Source organism: Apiotrichum porosum (genome assembly GCF_003942205.1).
Source record: "Apiotrichum porosum strain DSM 27194 chromosome Unknown scaffold_5, whole genome shotgun sequence".
In the NCBI taxonomy this organism is placed as follows: domain Eukaryota; kingdom Fungi; phylum Basidiomycota; class Tremellomycetes; order Trichosporonales; family Trichosporonaceae; genus Apiotrichum; species Apiotrichum porosum.
The window spans coordinates 383166-397750 of record NW_021167112.1 but is presented as its reverse complement, the minus strand read 5'-3'; the positions used below and the strand labels follow the sequence as shown (position 1 = coordinate 397750).

The 14585-nt window shown below is 57.8% G+C and overlaps 5 protein-coding genes and 3 non-coding genes across 8 annotated transcripts; 3 read left to right on the top strand and 5 right to left on the bottom strand.

Annotated features, from left to right (window-relative positions):
• Positions 1–187: 187 nt before the first annotated feature.
• EHS24_007445 (uncharacterized protein) lies at positions 188–2352 on the top strand (the record flags this gene model as incomplete). The annotated part of the gene is made up of 5 exons (XM_028622807.1): positions 188–1318; positions 1373–1606; positions 1652–1794; positions 1850–1872; positions 2036–2352. 5 exons carry the CDS (start codon positions 188–190, stop codon positions 2350–2352), a joined length of 1848 nt encoding a protein of 615 aa, XP_028476700.1.
• Positions 2353–2783: 431 nt separating this feature from the next.
• Positions 2784–4551, top strand: EHS24_007444 (uncharacterized protein; the record flags this gene model as incomplete). Its single annotated transcript, XM_028622806.1, has 4 exons — positions 2784–3022; positions 3065–3354; positions 3398–4103; positions 4248–4551. 4 exons carry the CDS (start codon positions 2784–2786, stop codon positions 4549–4551), a joined length of 1539 nt encoding a protein of 512 aa, XP_028476699.1.
• A 239-nt stretch (positions 4552–4790) lies between these two features.
• EHS24_007443 lies at positions 4791–4904 on the bottom strand. Its single transcript has one exon. It is a non-coding gene; the product is annotated as a tRNA-Phe (tRNA).
• Positions 4905–5158: 254 nt separating this feature from the next.
• Positions 5159–5258, bottom strand: EHS24_007442. Its single transcript has one exon. It is a non-coding gene; the product is annotated as a tRNA-Met (tRNA).
• Positions 5259–5601: 343 nt separating this feature from the next.
• Positions 5602–5703, bottom strand: EHS24_007441. Its single transcript has one exon. It is a non-coding gene; the product is annotated as a tRNA-Met (tRNA).
• A 494-nt stretch (positions 5704–6197) lies between these two features.
• Positions 6198–7331, bottom strand: EHS24_007440 (uncharacterized protein; the record flags this gene model as incomplete). The annotated part of the gene is made up of 3 exons (XM_028622805.1): positions 6198–6796; positions 6880–7229; positions 7270–7331. The coding sequence occupies 3 exons, from the start codon at positions 7329–7331 to the stop codon at positions 6198–6200; spliced, it is 1011 nt and encodes a 336-aa protein (XP_028476698.1).
• A 3347-nt stretch (positions 7332–10678) lies between these two features.
• On the top strand, positions 10679–11596 carry EHS24_007439 (uncharacterized protein; the record flags this gene model as incomplete). Its single annotated transcript, XM_028622804.1, has 1 exon — positions 10679–11596. The coding sequence occupies one exon, from the start codon at positions 10679–10681 to the stop codon at positions 11594–11596; it is 918 nt and encodes a 305-aa protein (XP_028476697.1).
• Positions 11597–12424: 828 nt separating this feature from the next.
• Positions 12425–13936, bottom strand: ATG3 (E2-like enzyme; the record flags this gene model as incomplete). Its single annotated transcript, XM_028622803.1, has 7 exons — positions 12425–13125; positions 13188–13328; positions 13509–13579; positions 13627–13681; positions 13720–13765; positions 13829–13864; positions 13916–13936. 7 exons carry the CDS (start codon positions 13934–13936, stop codon positions 12425–12427), a joined length of 1071 nt encoding a protein of 356 aa, XP_028476696.1.
• Between the last annotated feature and the right edge of the window lie 649 nt (positions 13937–14585).

The following is a 14585-nucleotide window of genomic DNA, read 5'->3' as shown; positions in this document are numbered from 1 at the left end:
ATAGCCTGCATCAGCTTCTTGGGAACCAAACAAACTGATGGGCCGTTGGTATTGGGTACAGCATCTGTTTCACCCACCAGAGTGATGGTTCCAGAGTGATGGTTCCAGAGTGATGGTTCCCGGGAACTAGAGGAATGTATATGAATACACCCCACCTTCGCGATAACCCATCAACTTCCACCACACCATGGCCGACACTGGGGTCCTTTACAGCCCATCGCTCTTTGATGAGGACGACCTCTTTGGTGACGCTATCTATGGCGCCTCCACAGAACCTACGGAACTTCCACTCCCAGACATTCCCAACAGTGGTGACGCCGCACTCCACGCGGCGGTCAGTGGCAACGACTACAACGACGACAAGGTTGGACCTGTAGACCCCCGCGATGATGGGACGCTCGGTGAAGATATTAGCCATGAGGATATTTTGGCTCTCCTCCAGGCCTTAGACGAGGTCCCTTCTCCTGTGGAGAAGTATACCGATGCCCAGATGCTCGAGCTTCTCAACGCCACCTGCCCCACAGTGCCTTCTACCCCTACCACAATGTTCCCCTTGGACCTTTACAAGACCTTCGAAACAAGCTCAGAAGGCTCGTCGTGTTCCTCGAGCCCAGCGTCTGAAGGCTCATCCAGCAGTAGTGAGGCGCTGCCATTCCCTGACCCTGGGCCTGAGAGAGGACCCGAGGACCCGATTGAGGCTCACCTGCGAGTGTCCAAGAAGACCCTGGCTGTCATAGAGGGAATGTTTGAACCCAGTCAACTGGACGAGCTCAGGGAGAGTGTATCTGTGAGTGCGAGTCATTGGATCCCTGCTGATTCTACACAGCGCAACGGGGCCCGCTTTCGCATTGAATCTCGCCCCCGTCATGACGTGCACATTGACCTACTTGTTCTCCCCAACATGACGACCATCATCTCGGTTATCGGGTGGTCGCACGTGTCCGTTGTTGACCTTGACTGGGTCTTTGGCCGCTCGACTGGTATCTGCCTTCCTCCACTTGAACGCCTCCCGGTGGAACCCAACTACCAACCACGTCTTGCGCAACCATCGCCGCCACACCTCCCTGCACAACTGGCACTTCCTGCCGGAGCCCTAACCTATGAGACATCTGGAGGCCGGAAGAGGAAAGAGCGCGAAGATGACGACGACGAACCGGTTGTCTCTACTCGCAGGCGTTCAGAGACGCGTCTGGAACCCTCTCCATCGACAGTGGCGATGACCGTCGATCTCCTTGAATCCATTGTCACCGACATGAACAGGTTCAACTGGGCGGGGAGAAACACAGTCAAGTGGTTTTGCGTCACTTGGCAGCGCAAGGTTAGTAGTCTTCCGAGTAAACATTCGTCGCCACATGAAGACTAACGATTCCAGCATGACCTGCCCTTCGGCTTCAACTTGGCGGCGTTCGTTGCGACGCACCACGAGTTTATCGCAGAGCGGTGCGAAGGCTACCGCCTTGCCACTGCTGGAGGCGATGCTGTAGTGAAGGAGAAACCACAAAGCAGCCGGGACTTCCACGACCTGGTTATCAACACCATGCTGGAGTATGACTGGGATGCCCCCAACGCCAGCAAGACGGATTTCTACAGTTACTGGTCAGACAGGGTAAGTACCAGAAGGATCCCGAAATCTAGCTGACGAGTAACGCAGTTCCCTACCCAGCCACGTATCGAAAACTACTGTCGCATGCGCAAGCACCAGCTCAGTGATTTGTGTGAAGGGTTCCGCAGGCGTAGCGGTGCCACCAACCGCAAGCCCAAATACGCCGACACTCCTGCGTTCTTTATCTCAAGGTGAGAAGGACTGGCCAATACAGATAGGATACTGTGCTGCATGCTATCGCGGTAGCCGGTCTTTCTTTGTTCGAATACGTATGTAACTTCTCTTGATGCACTGGCTGTCCGAGAGCATGAAGGATACCTTGGTGTCCAGTAATCCCGGCACTGTCATTGGCGAGGGCAATGGCAAAGTGCCCAACCCAGGTCACTGAAAAGGTGACAATCGTGGGGCTTTAACGACTCACATGTGCAACAGGGACACCGCAGCACTCACCCGGAAGAGACAGCCTTAACACGCCTTCAGCCACTGTTACTCACATCCTCGCCGGTAAAACGCCCCCCGACGAAATGGCGCTCACACCAGGTGCTTCCAACGAACTTCCCGACAAGTGTCCACCGGAGATGCGGACCGGTGCCGGCCACCACCATGCTACAGCTGTCCCCAATCTCACCAACATGTTATACATCAGTGTTGTGGGCAACATCCGGCCTTACGGCGCAACATTGCGGTTGTGCGCCGACGGATACACCCAAGACAGTTCAGCCGCCAGCCAAGATCAGCTGATGGGATGACGACCCAACATTCACGGGCCCATGCGGCCATCCGCGGTTCTCCACGGGGCTCAGCTGCTCCTGAACCCGTGTATCCGGTGACAATCCGCGCCTGCTCGTCGTTGCCCACGCACTTGCCGCTCGGCATAGAAGCTGGACCCTGTTTATGGTCGGTCAATACGGATGTTGGGTGGAAATACACCGAGGCACTTCCCAGCGCCAAACAGGCCGGTTGTCGGCGTCCTGGCTGTTGCGCCTTGTGCGTACCCTCCCCCACTCCCCACAAGCAACACCACGGGGCTTGATTGCACCGGGAAGAGGTGCCCCGTTAGTACCCCGCACCCGACCGTGCGTTTGGGTATTAAACCAGCGATATCGGCGTTGCTCCAGCTTCTTTTCCACACACCGCGAGTTCACTTCGCCTGGCACCGCAACGCAACAGATCCACCCACATGTCCGACCTCAAAGAGGACTACAAGCACGACGCGGCACACGTCGAAGTCGCATCTCAGTTTGATGATGCCGAGATCGCTCGCGCCAAGGCCCAGCATGTCGCTGATACCGCGGCGGACGGCTATGTCGACCCCACGCTCATCATCTCTCCGGAGGAGAACAATGCTCTGCGCAAGAAGATCAACCGCAGGGTGCTTCCTCTCCTTTGTCTCGCCTACATCTGCCAGGCTCTGGACAAGTATGTAGCCGACTGCACAGTCAGACAGACCTAACGCCTCAGGGGTACTCTCGGCACAGCTAGTATCATGGGCTGGCAAGCCGATGTCGGCGCTGTGGGCCAGGACTATGCGCTCACCTCGACCTTCCTATGGATCGGTATCATTGTCGGCGAGCCTATCGCCAACCAGCTTGTCCGTCGTCTCCCACTGGGCAAGCTCATCGGTATCGCCATCATCATCTGGTCGGCTCTCCTCCTGGGCCTCGCGTTCTCGCTGAGCATTATTCCCGTGTTCGTGATTCGCGCCTTGCTGGGTTTCTCAGAGTCTGTTGTTGGACCCGTTTTGCTCTCCAGTAAGCCAAACGCCGAAACGTCATAGACCCTGCTGACATCCAGTCACTGTGCAGTGGTACCTCAAGGTCGAGCAGCCGTTTGTCAGCGCATGCTGGCAGGCCATGCTCGGCGCGCAGAGCGCCATTGGTGGTCTCCTCGGGTTCGGATTCTACCACGTCCAGAAGACGCACGGTCTGTTCGGATGGCAGTGGATGACAATCGCCATTGCGCTGTTCTCGTTCGTGGCGGGGACTGTCATCCTCCTCTTCCTCCCCGACTCGCCCACGCAGGCGCGATGGGCCACCGAGGACGAGAAAGTCAAGTTTGTTGAGCGTGTCCGCTCCAACAACCAGGGTATCAAGCAAAAGCACTTCCGCAGGGACCAACTTGTCGAGGCCTTCACCGACCCGTACACTCTTGTCCTGTTCGGTTTGGCATTCACCCAAACTCTCGTCGTGGGCGGCATCAACACGTTCAACAACTTGCTTATGAACAAGGCCTTTGGGTTTACAGTCCTCCAGTCCCAGCTCCTCAACATTCCCCTCGGCGCCATGACCATCCTGACCTACTTCCTCATCACGGGGCTCATCAAGCGCTTCAACCAAACGCTCCTCATCATGATGGCGTTTACTATTCCCAATATCATTGGATCTATTGTGCTCCTCACTGTCACGCCGTCCGACAAGACCAAGGGAGGCCTTGTGGTGGCCTTTTACATTATGCAGGTGTTCCAATCCTGTAACCCGGCAATCTTCCTGATGCTCTCTCGGTGAGTTTTGACGAGGGCTGAGATATGGACGGATCGGCGGCCGGAAGTATTTGGGTTTGTGGCAATGATCGCCAGAGTGGCAATGATCGCCTTCTTTCGTCTCAGCTCGTTCATCCACGCTCAAATCGACGCTGACATCCACAGTAACGTTGCTGGACAGACCAAGAAGTCTATTCTTTACGCAGTCACGTATATCGGATGGGCCGGAGGCAATTCGGCAGCGCCGCAGCTGTTCCAGGCTAAGTGGGCGCCGCGCTACTTGCGATCACTCGAGATCCACCTGGCCCTCTACGGTTGCTTCATCATCATCTGTTGTCTCGGCCGCATGCTCCTGGTGTCGAGGAACAAGAAGAAGGAGGCCGCCCAGCAGGGACACGAGCCGACCAACATGCTGGCCTTTGACGACCTCACGGACATTCAGAACCCCGACTTCCGCTACTGCCTGTAAACGGGATGTGGACGAGACGCGAAGGAGGATTGTATTGGCTAGCTATTAGGGTTGGTAGTAAGTAGTATTGCAGTGTGGGTAGTACTAGTAGTAGGTCGGGATGAAGTAGTAGTAACTGCTCGTGAGCTGCGCGACATCTGCACGAGAACCGTCCCATGGCACTTCCCTAGCTTCTCATGAGGCCGGGGGAGTGACGTCCACATGCAAAAGAGAAGCTGCTCTTGAACAGCTACACGTCTTGGAGCCAGAGTGGATTGAACACCCGACCTAGCGATAAACAAGTGAACCCTTCGATCCACATGGTCTGATGACTGAACTTCAGTCGCTCGCTCTCCCAGCTGAGCTATGTCTCCGAGTATGGAAGTTGCATCAACCAGGTCACTTTGAAGGCCAGACTACGCAGATTGAATGTCATGAAGAGGTAGTTATACCTCTGGTGCGTAGGGGGTCCGTTGCAGCAGCTGACGGATGGCAAGCCAGCGTGGCCTCTTGTCAGTGCGGGATCACCACCACACGGCTCAGCATCTTGGCACTCCTTTGTGCCTCTCTCGCGACCGTTCAGGACCCAAAAAAGGTGAAGCTACTGCTCTGAAGAACAGCTGCTGTGTGCCTCCACAGAGACTCGAACTCTGGTTGCAGGATCTACTCGTGTTCGAGCTCACACTTTCGTATGAGACCTACGTCCTAACCATCTAGACGATAGAAGCCACACATTCGCATCCGTGGCGCTCTGTGGAAAACGTGCGCCAGACAACTCTGTGCGTTCGCAAACAGTGTGACTGTACTGGAGCATCATCGCGGTAGCTACTCATGACAGATTGAGGTCTGTTACCTGTTACAGCGACGTATGATGCAGGGCAGACGCTTGGTGTGGTCCAACCACTCGTCAAAGTAAGTAAGTGGCGGAATTGAAAAATGTTGAAAAATCCTCCCGAAACTTCGATCGACACTGCCACAACTGCCTCTCAACACTCCTTTTCGTTTCTCCACGCTCCAATACACCAAACAGCAAAAGGAGAAGCTCACGATGTTACTCGTCGGCGTCCTGTGTGCCTCCACGGAGACTCGAACTCCGGTTGCAGGATGTACTCGAGATTCGAGCTCACACTGTTCATATGAGACCTACGTCCTAACCATCTAGACGATAGAAGCGCACACGTCCGTTTTCTCGGTGTTGTGTTCAAGTATCGGCCGTCCGGCGTCACCCAGTTTGCCTCTTGCATTCCCGGGGAGTTCATTGCGAGGATGATACCCTTACAAATGCATGAATTGTGAAACGACAACGACGAGGCAGAACTGGTGGCACCTTCGAATCTCCTCGCACGGCCAGTCAACAAACAACCCTCCACTCCGGTCGTTACTGCAAACTCCGCAGGGGGTGACGTGGTATATCCTTCACGGGTCATCTGCTCCAAAGGTCTGTTGAACGTGGCGATCTTGGCCCATAGCCGCTGATGTTTGTTGGGCGAGCGCGTTGCCGGCAAACGAGAGAGCAAAAGAAGACTTAACAAGTCTCCTCGTGCTGCTAGTGTACCTCGAGGTCCTCGAGGTATGGTCCGTTGGAGTGCTCGTCTGAGAGTGCCCGAAGCCACAACTCCATCCACAGAATAACGTCACAACTACTGAGTGTACCAACGCAACTGGTTTTACAACTTTGCCTGCTTGGCCTTCTCAGCCTCCGCCTCTGCCAATACCTCCTTCCTCGACCTCACCTCCATCTTAGACGAACCAATCTTGGCGAAATTGACCACCACCACGTGGTCGTAATCTCCTCCCCGGCCACTGCCCGCGAGCTCTGGACCAGGCGTATCGAGGCCAACAGTCGTCCGCCCATCAGCCCGCTTGATAGGGATCGGGACGGGAGACATGGACTTGTCGCCCCAGCTAATGTTGGCTGTTGGGTGTGGGAGGTCTCCGGTGGGCACCTTGGCGAGGAAGGCCGAGAGGGCGGCCCGCTGCGCCGCATAGTCGCCCTTTCCAGTCAAGAACTGGCCCAGCAGGGTCAGGAGGTATAGCTGAGGAGGATACAGGATCACCTCGCCCTTGTCGGCACGCGAGAGCCATGTGGCGACGTCGTCGAATTGCGCAGCGGTGTGCTCCAGGCCTCCGTCGTGCGTCGGCGTGTGGACCACCAATTCCGAGTCGACGTCGGTGGACAGGGGGAGCATGTACACGTACATCTGGGTCGTGAAGCGTTTGGGCACGGTGGTGGGTGTCACCCAGCGCGTGAATGGGATGAGGTTGTCTGATTGTCAGCGCCATGCCATGTGGTGGCGGCTGTAAACGGGTTTGGGGGATGCCGAACCCCGCCGCCGGTCCTCTACTCACCGACATCCGGCGTGCCGCCCACGCCCTCGAGCCAGTCGGTGAACCGCACCTTGTCGCCGTGGATGGCCTTGCGTCCGGCCTCTGCGATGTCCTCGCTCAGATGCAGCAGCCCATTCCCCTCGCCCTCGGCCTGGGACAGGAGGATACCGCTCTCCTCAAACGTCTCGCGGATCGCGGCGATCCGGTACGCCGGTCCATCGAGGTGTCTCTCCGCCGAGCCCTCGGCAGGGATAGTTTCGTGGAACGCAGAGAGGTTGCCACCGGGGAAGACGTGTGCTGACGCAAAGGACGACGACGTTTGGACGCGGTGGAGCAGGAGGAGCTGGTTGGTTGGGGACAGGAGCATGATGCTGAGCGCGTCAGTGCCTGTCTTCGACGTGTGTCGCGTACCTCGAGCTGGGACGGGGCACAGCTGGCGGCTTCTTGGGCCCGGAGGACGACTTGCGGGACATTGTAGTGATGCTGGTGCTGGTGCTTAGGCGTAATGGGTGGATGCGAGATGTCGCACGAAGGACGAGCATCAGAGAGAGAGACTTGATGTATTGTGCGATGGATGTGCGTTTCACTCGGTGGCTTCGGATGTCGCCGCCGGTTAAGCTTGCCACGGGACCGGGCGCCGTTTGGGGCAGTCTGGTTTGGTAGGCGCGAGCAGGTCCTCTGTCACCTGAATGAGAGCGAGGAGTGTGGTATGCAGCAGGAAGCCGTGCTGTAAATCAGAATCAAAGCAGTAGGTTTGATGGTGGTGAAGACAGGTGGACCCATGGGGCACCGCCAGGACTCTTGGCCGCGCCAGCCGGTCACTCGGCACGCGGCGGAGAGACCGTCCACCCTTGCACCATAGTCCGGCTCCGTCCTGCATGCTCCGCTCCGTGTCGCTAGCTACCTTCCTGGTCCACAGGACCATCAAAGACGGCGGAGATGTCGGCGCTCTGCCGTGCCTCTTCTCCGGGGCTATGTTGACAGTCGGAAACGAAGCCGACTAGCAGTCGATGCGGCCGAGGGAAGTTGTTCGATCTTGTCGGTCTGACGGAGTTAGCCGAGCAAGACTTAAGATTACAACGCGCCTGATTTCAGCTGCCGGAGTCAAGAGCCCAAGCACATTGTTGTCATGTTGTCATGTTGTCCCCTCAGCGGCACGTGTGTTCTTCCCAGCCTGGAAATGGACTAGGCGAACAGCAACTGCCATGCTAATAGGACCGCAGGAAACAACGAACAAGCGAGACCGCCGTCGAGGCCTCACCATTGCCACCAATTCAACTACCCGTCCATCGATGTTAGCGGGAGGGGTCAATCCTCACAACTCTATTTGCATGCCAAGGCCCCGTCGGATGGGTCTTGGTACGGTCAGGAACTCGTGTTAACCTCACAGTTGTAGATTGCTTGGGAATGTGCGTTTGAAGTGTTTGCCATACATAACCAACCCTCCACGCGCCAGTGCTAGAACCTCCATAGGTCATATCGCAGGACGAAGAGAATGAATAGAGCACCATGCAGACATCGCCTAGAGCACGCTGCAGTAAACAGATTGCACCGTCCTGTGAGACACATCGTCCGACCCGACATCGACTTCACGGATTGAACAAACAGACGTCAGCAGCGCAGCAGCAGCATTGTTGACATCTGTGGCCTGTGCCTCGTGCCACCGTGTACCGTCTGTGCTCATTCCCACACCCACCCACGCCCGGTACGTGCAGTCTGCACAGGCTCCGTTAAAAGATGTGCAATGAGGCCTGGGAGCACAGGGATCCATGTCCCGACTTCACACCCCCAGTGGCCAGTGTACCAGTGTACCACTGGGCCAGTATCATGACAACCTGGAACCAGCCATGTCGCAGCCATAGAAACGCCCATTCTTAATCTACGCATCTTTGATTGCATGCACGCGACATCTAAGCGCCATGTTCGCATCTCGCACCAGGCCAGACGTTCACGGAGACATGCACATTCTGGGGCTTTGCTGTATACTGCGAACTGCGCGCCTGTCTACCTGGGCGAGCATGCGTCTGTCCACCTAGTCGGGCATGTGCATGTCCAACACACCAACGTACCAAAGTGGACACGCCACATCGTTTCAGAGATCCGAGGCTAGAGCATCAGAAGTCAGTACGATCAGTACGTTCTGTACGCCACAACGACGAGCCATGGCGACACCCGCTCGCCCTAAGTGCGCTGCGCACCCGATCTTGGGGGGACTCTTGTGGAATCGTGGAGCTCTCCTACCACATGCCTCGTCGTCTGCACCTGGCGCTGCGCGCCTGCTTGTACTCGTCCTCGCCCTCGCCGCCTCGCCGCCTACCTCCTCCCGATCCTCGATCACAAATACCAAAGCCAGAAGCAACAAAACAAGACCATTAGTCGATTACAAGACACGAGGCAAAACACGAGGCCTCAAATGTAGGCACTTTCGGCATGCATCGACATGGTTGAACCGAGTAGTGACGTGGTGTAGCCACCGGCGCTAGTGTCGGCAGAAGAGACTGGGCTTCGGAGCAGCCTGTCGGGTGCGCTAGACAACCGACCGCGTGACAGACGGCTCGTTGGTCCCCCCCAGTCCGGCCACAGTGGGCCAGTGACCGGCCAGTGGCCAGTGATACCGTAGTGAGCTCCCATGATCAGGAGGCCTTGTTGAGCACGATGCGTGCCCGTCTCCTTGTAAAAAAATGTTCAACTCCCACGCAGGTGCTGCGGAGTTCAATCGCGGTGTCCAGCGTTACATGTTGCCATTCTCAATTTCCTTATCCTTTCACCTGGCCCCAACTTTTGTTGGCTGCAAGCTCCAGTGAGATCTGGTGAGTCACTGGCCAGGGTCGAGAGGGTCCGCGCTGAGACCCAGCAGAACCGGCATGCCGGCAGCTTGCTCTTCTCTAAAAGCACCCACAGAAGTGAGGCGCACAGCCGCAATGCCGAGGTATTCAATGGATTAAAGGATCCAAAGGTCGGTCGACCATGGGTGTTTCGCACCGTCCGGCATTGCGCAGGTGTCGCCAGGTGCACCAGGTGGCCCCAGGTGGCCGGTGTCTAGGGAAGAGTACTCCGTCTAGGGTGCGCTGCCTGCACCTGTCGGCTGTTGCATCGTTTCAGCCACGGGTCTTGGCCTCTCTGGCCTCTCTTTCGGACCACCATTGAACGTAACCATTGCTCTGGTACTGCCAGGCTGGAGGACGACGAGGGTGATCGAGAGTGGAAGGCAGGGAAATAATATCGGATGTCGAGATTGGGTGTGTCTCTGCTGTCCCTTCGTCCGTTCGGGCACTTCTGGCCCTCTGGCTTCTGGCCTTTGTGGCCACTGCGCAACGAGGTCTTTTGTTTCTTTTGTTGGGTATCGTTCTATGACGGCCAGTTCGGATAAGCATGAGACTCCACCAGAGCCGGTCTCGCGGGAGGAAGCGCGTGGTGCACCGTAGCCGCGGGTATTACCATCACGCAACACGAGTACACGAGATCCAAGAGTGTCAACCTTCTCCTAGCGCGCGTTTCGGATATCTTTTGCTTGCATTGACACCATTCACGACGACCCCCCCATATCCCCCATTGCTGATTGCTCATTCTCTTGCTCTCATCTACACTCTGTACGCGGCTGTCACTCCATCTCGCCATCCCCCCTCGCACACCGCAGCGCCGCCGCAGACGCCACCTAATACCTGACGGCGTGACATTTCCCGCGGTCCCGTCCCTCAAAGTTACCAAAGTCCTGCCTCGATCTCCCCGCCGCCGGCGCCTCCGCCACCCATAAAAGTCATTTAGGTCGCTGATTGTACCCACCACGGCCACCCACACTTAAAGAACAGACGACACAAAGATGGACGACGACACCTCCCCCTCAAGTCACCCCACCACCACGTCTCCCCCAGGCTCGTCAGTAGACCCCGTGCCACGCAACTCGAGCTCGAGCTCAACCGACCCCCTCCTGTCACCGCCACAAGCAGTGCGTCCTCCGAGCGTCCACTCGAGCCGGTCTTCGCTTCGCATCCCTGCCGACTCGGCCCTTGTCGCCGACAGTGCTGCAGACAGCGTCCCCGACCTCCTCCCACCGTCAGCGCCCAGCAAGCGGCGCACCAACCGACACTCGCTCCCGATGCGCTCGTACCCGCACAACAGCGTCAACGTGAGTGGCAGCGGCGGCGTCCCTGGCGCGCGCAGTGACCTCGCGCTGTCCTCGGGCGGCACGCACACCGCGACCGCCACAGCCCCGTCCCGACACGTGTCGATCAGCGCACCGTTGTCCTCGGCACCCATTACGCCCGCGTCGGCGTACGCGTACGCCTACTCGACGTCCAACCTCGACTCGTACCACGAGCACGACCGGTCGGGGTACAGCAGCGCCACGACGGACCCGAACGCGAGCCGGGTATCGCTGCATCCCGAGCCGCTGCGCGCGTGCCGCGAGGCCCACGCGCGCGTCTATGCACGACGACAAAAGGCGGCCATGGCGTCCAGCCTGTCGCTCGCCACCTCGCAGCACGCCGGCAGTACCGGCAGCGCGCACAACGGCGGTATCGGGGGCGGCGCGGGCTGGTTTTCGCCGTCGAGCGTTCACCTCCCGACGGTGGATGCCGCCGGCGGACGCGACGGGCTCGCCACGAACGTCATGGACATTCTGGACGAGACGGACCTCTCGACGGGCGAAAAGGACCCCAAGATGGCGCGGTTCAGGAGGAAGATGTGGAAGGGCAAAGAGCCCAAGGTTGTCAAGTGGTTTCTCAGGCCGTTTGCATAGAGTGAGTGCCGTGTCCATGGTGGAGGCGAGGAGGAGGAGGGGCTATCGCGCGACCAAGGCGCAGGTCCCCGGTTGGGTCGGACTGGGGATGGTTGAAAGAAGGAGGAATGTCAAAGGCCAAAGTGACACAGCCAAGCTGACGGGACCGTAGTGACATGCCTGTGGTCTGTGGTGTTCGTCGGATATCACCGCCTCCCCCCACATGTGAGTCACCGCTCGCCTCGCCTATTGGCACTGGCTCCACTACATCCGTGAGTTGTGCATATACCAGTGTAACTGACAGACGCAGGCTGCCCGGCACGCCTCATACAAAACGACCCGAAACCCATGGATATCATCCTCTATCGGGCAGGACACTTCTTTGAAACGCGACACGACTCTCTCTCCCTTCCTTGCCTCTAGCTTGCCCCTCTCACCCAGACGACCTTTTCCGTATCACGACACCCTGTAACGACAGCCTTGACGGCCACGTAGTAGTAGCAGTAGTAGTAGTAGTAGTAACGACATCACGAATAACGCGGTGTGCTGTATCGTCATCATATCTGCGTTTTGCCTTTTTTTTTATGTACTTGATTTACAAATGAAGGGAGGGGAGAAGAAAGAAAGCAATCTGCTTTTATGAACAGAATCACAGAATCGCTCTAGAGGTCTACAGAGCCCTAGATCTGGTGTGGTGCTCGGACGCACGCGCTGCGTGTCCCACTGGAAGCCAGCCAGATTGTCTAGCCCATGCCCGCCACTCGCCGCGCACATGCCGCGTGTCCACGATCACGATCACGATCACGTTCACGTCCACCTTTCGGAAAAAACATGGGTACGTCCCGTCCCCTAGATTGGAGTGGTAGAGTCCACCTCGATAGTCGGCACGATACTGGCGATAAACTTGAGGAAGATGACGAGGTAAAAGTCGACCTGGATGCCCGTCGGCTCGTCGTCGGGGCTGCTGCCGTCCTTCTTGTCGGCGGCCTTGGGCTTGTCCTTGTCCCCGCCCGTGACCTTGCGCATGACGCCGCCGAGCCACTTGCGCTTGGATGCTGGGGACGTGGACGAACCCGCAGCGTCGCCGCTGTCCTCGGCCTGGGCCTCCATCCTGTCGATAAACTTCTTCATCACACTCGCGTGCTTGCACGGGTGGACCGACGCCAGCTGTGTGCCCGAGTGGGGGAACGCCTCCATCGTCATGGTCTTGAACGCGTGGTCGGCGGGAACGTCCTGGAACACTTCGGTCGCAGTGAGGGGACGCTTGTTCTCGTCGTAGCCAAACAGCCAGAACCGGGGTGTCTGGTAGTGCTTGTCGTACGAAATGTAGCAGTCGTACGTGCGCACTTGCAAGAGGTTGTCAGACGACGACTTGGCTCCGCGCTGCACGGCCGCCTCGTCCTCTTCGTCTTCCAAACCCGCCGCCTCGTCCATGTCTGGGATGTCGTCCATGTCGGGGATCTCGTCGTCGTCGCCAATGTGCAGGTTCGAAGCCTGGGCCTCGAGCGACGGCGAGTCGGGAATCTCGGCAACGGTCTCAGCCTGGGTCGCTGTACGTGTCAGCTTGTAGGTAGCGCGGACCGGGTTCCAGAGGCATATCCAAAATACTCACGCCTTCCAAGGTGTGTTGCCACCCATTCCTCGTCGGCGCCAGGAGCCGCGGCCTCGGCTTCGTCCATGAAGCTCAGCAGCTTCTCGGCGTCCTCGTCGTCGTCTGTGTAGTTGATCGCGGTCGCGCGGCGGAGGCATGGCACTGGATTGTGTCAGTATGTGATGATGATGGGGCAAGAGAAGTTAGTCATCGCGAGATGGCCAGTGCGCGGTACAACGGTCACGGCGCGGGGTAGCCGTGCGCAGCTGGACACGCTGGCGCAAGCCCTGGGGTACAGCAACGATGGTGGGAGTCTAGCCTCCAGAGGGCGGTGAGACTCACCGTTACGCGTGATAAGGTACTGCTTGTCGGCTGGAAGAAAGTCGCGAGTGCGCGACGGGTCTCCCTTCTCCCTGTGCGGTGGTGAGCGCCTTTCGTCGACGGGCACCATCAAACCCACCATTGCCAGACGGGGAACTTGAACGTGAGGAAGTCGCCAGCTGCCACAAACTCCTCTACACCGTCAGCCAACGTTGTATACCACTGTACGTACCAGGAGTGATACGGCCGTGCTCTTTAAACTTGCTCTCGCGGAGGACCTATAAAGGCAAAGTGTCAGTTGGCTGCTCTCCAGACTAATCGGGTGGCGAGTGCGTGCGTACAGGCGAGAGGTAGTCGCGGACGGCCCAGTACTGGCTCTGCGGGGCGAGTTAGCACAGTAAAACAACCTGGAAAGTGTGTCTACCTACCTGGATTGCCAGGAGGGACATTGTGAGTAGGTCGAGAGGTGTGAGAGAGGGTGTTTGACTGGTACAGATAGAAGGACGAGACACCAACGAACACCCAACGGTCCCTCTCTCATCCCTGGCAGCGGCCCGCGCCTGGGCCAGGTCAGCGCCGCGCGCGGACACAAACAGCCGGCCAACACACGCGTCACAGAGATTAGGCACAAGGCATTATGTAATAATGTGCCACGTTACATTACGTAACAGAAAAAACGTGGCCGAGTTCAAGGATGTCTGCCGGTTGTCGCGCTTTCAAACACACAGCGGCCGTATGAGGCCAGAAGAGACCAGAAAGAGGCTTGATATGTGCACCTGGTCATTGAATATTAGGGCCACAGGCCACAGGCAGTGAGCTCTAGAGCTCTCAGTCGAGATGACATGCCGTGGACATGGATACATGAACTCGGCGGGTGTCAACATTGAGTGGACGTGCCTGGCTGCGTAGGTGCATCAGTGTGCCACATGTGTCAAACGCCGCCAACATGGATTCCCAGGGTGAGGGAAAATACATCCGCGGAAGCATGGGAGCGCGACTGACTTTCCGGGGTGGCGGTTGAGCCGCGGGCGGGCACTCTGTGGGCACACGCCCTTGGCGCACTGTGTGTGGGTGGAAACGCCAACACAACCGAGGGGA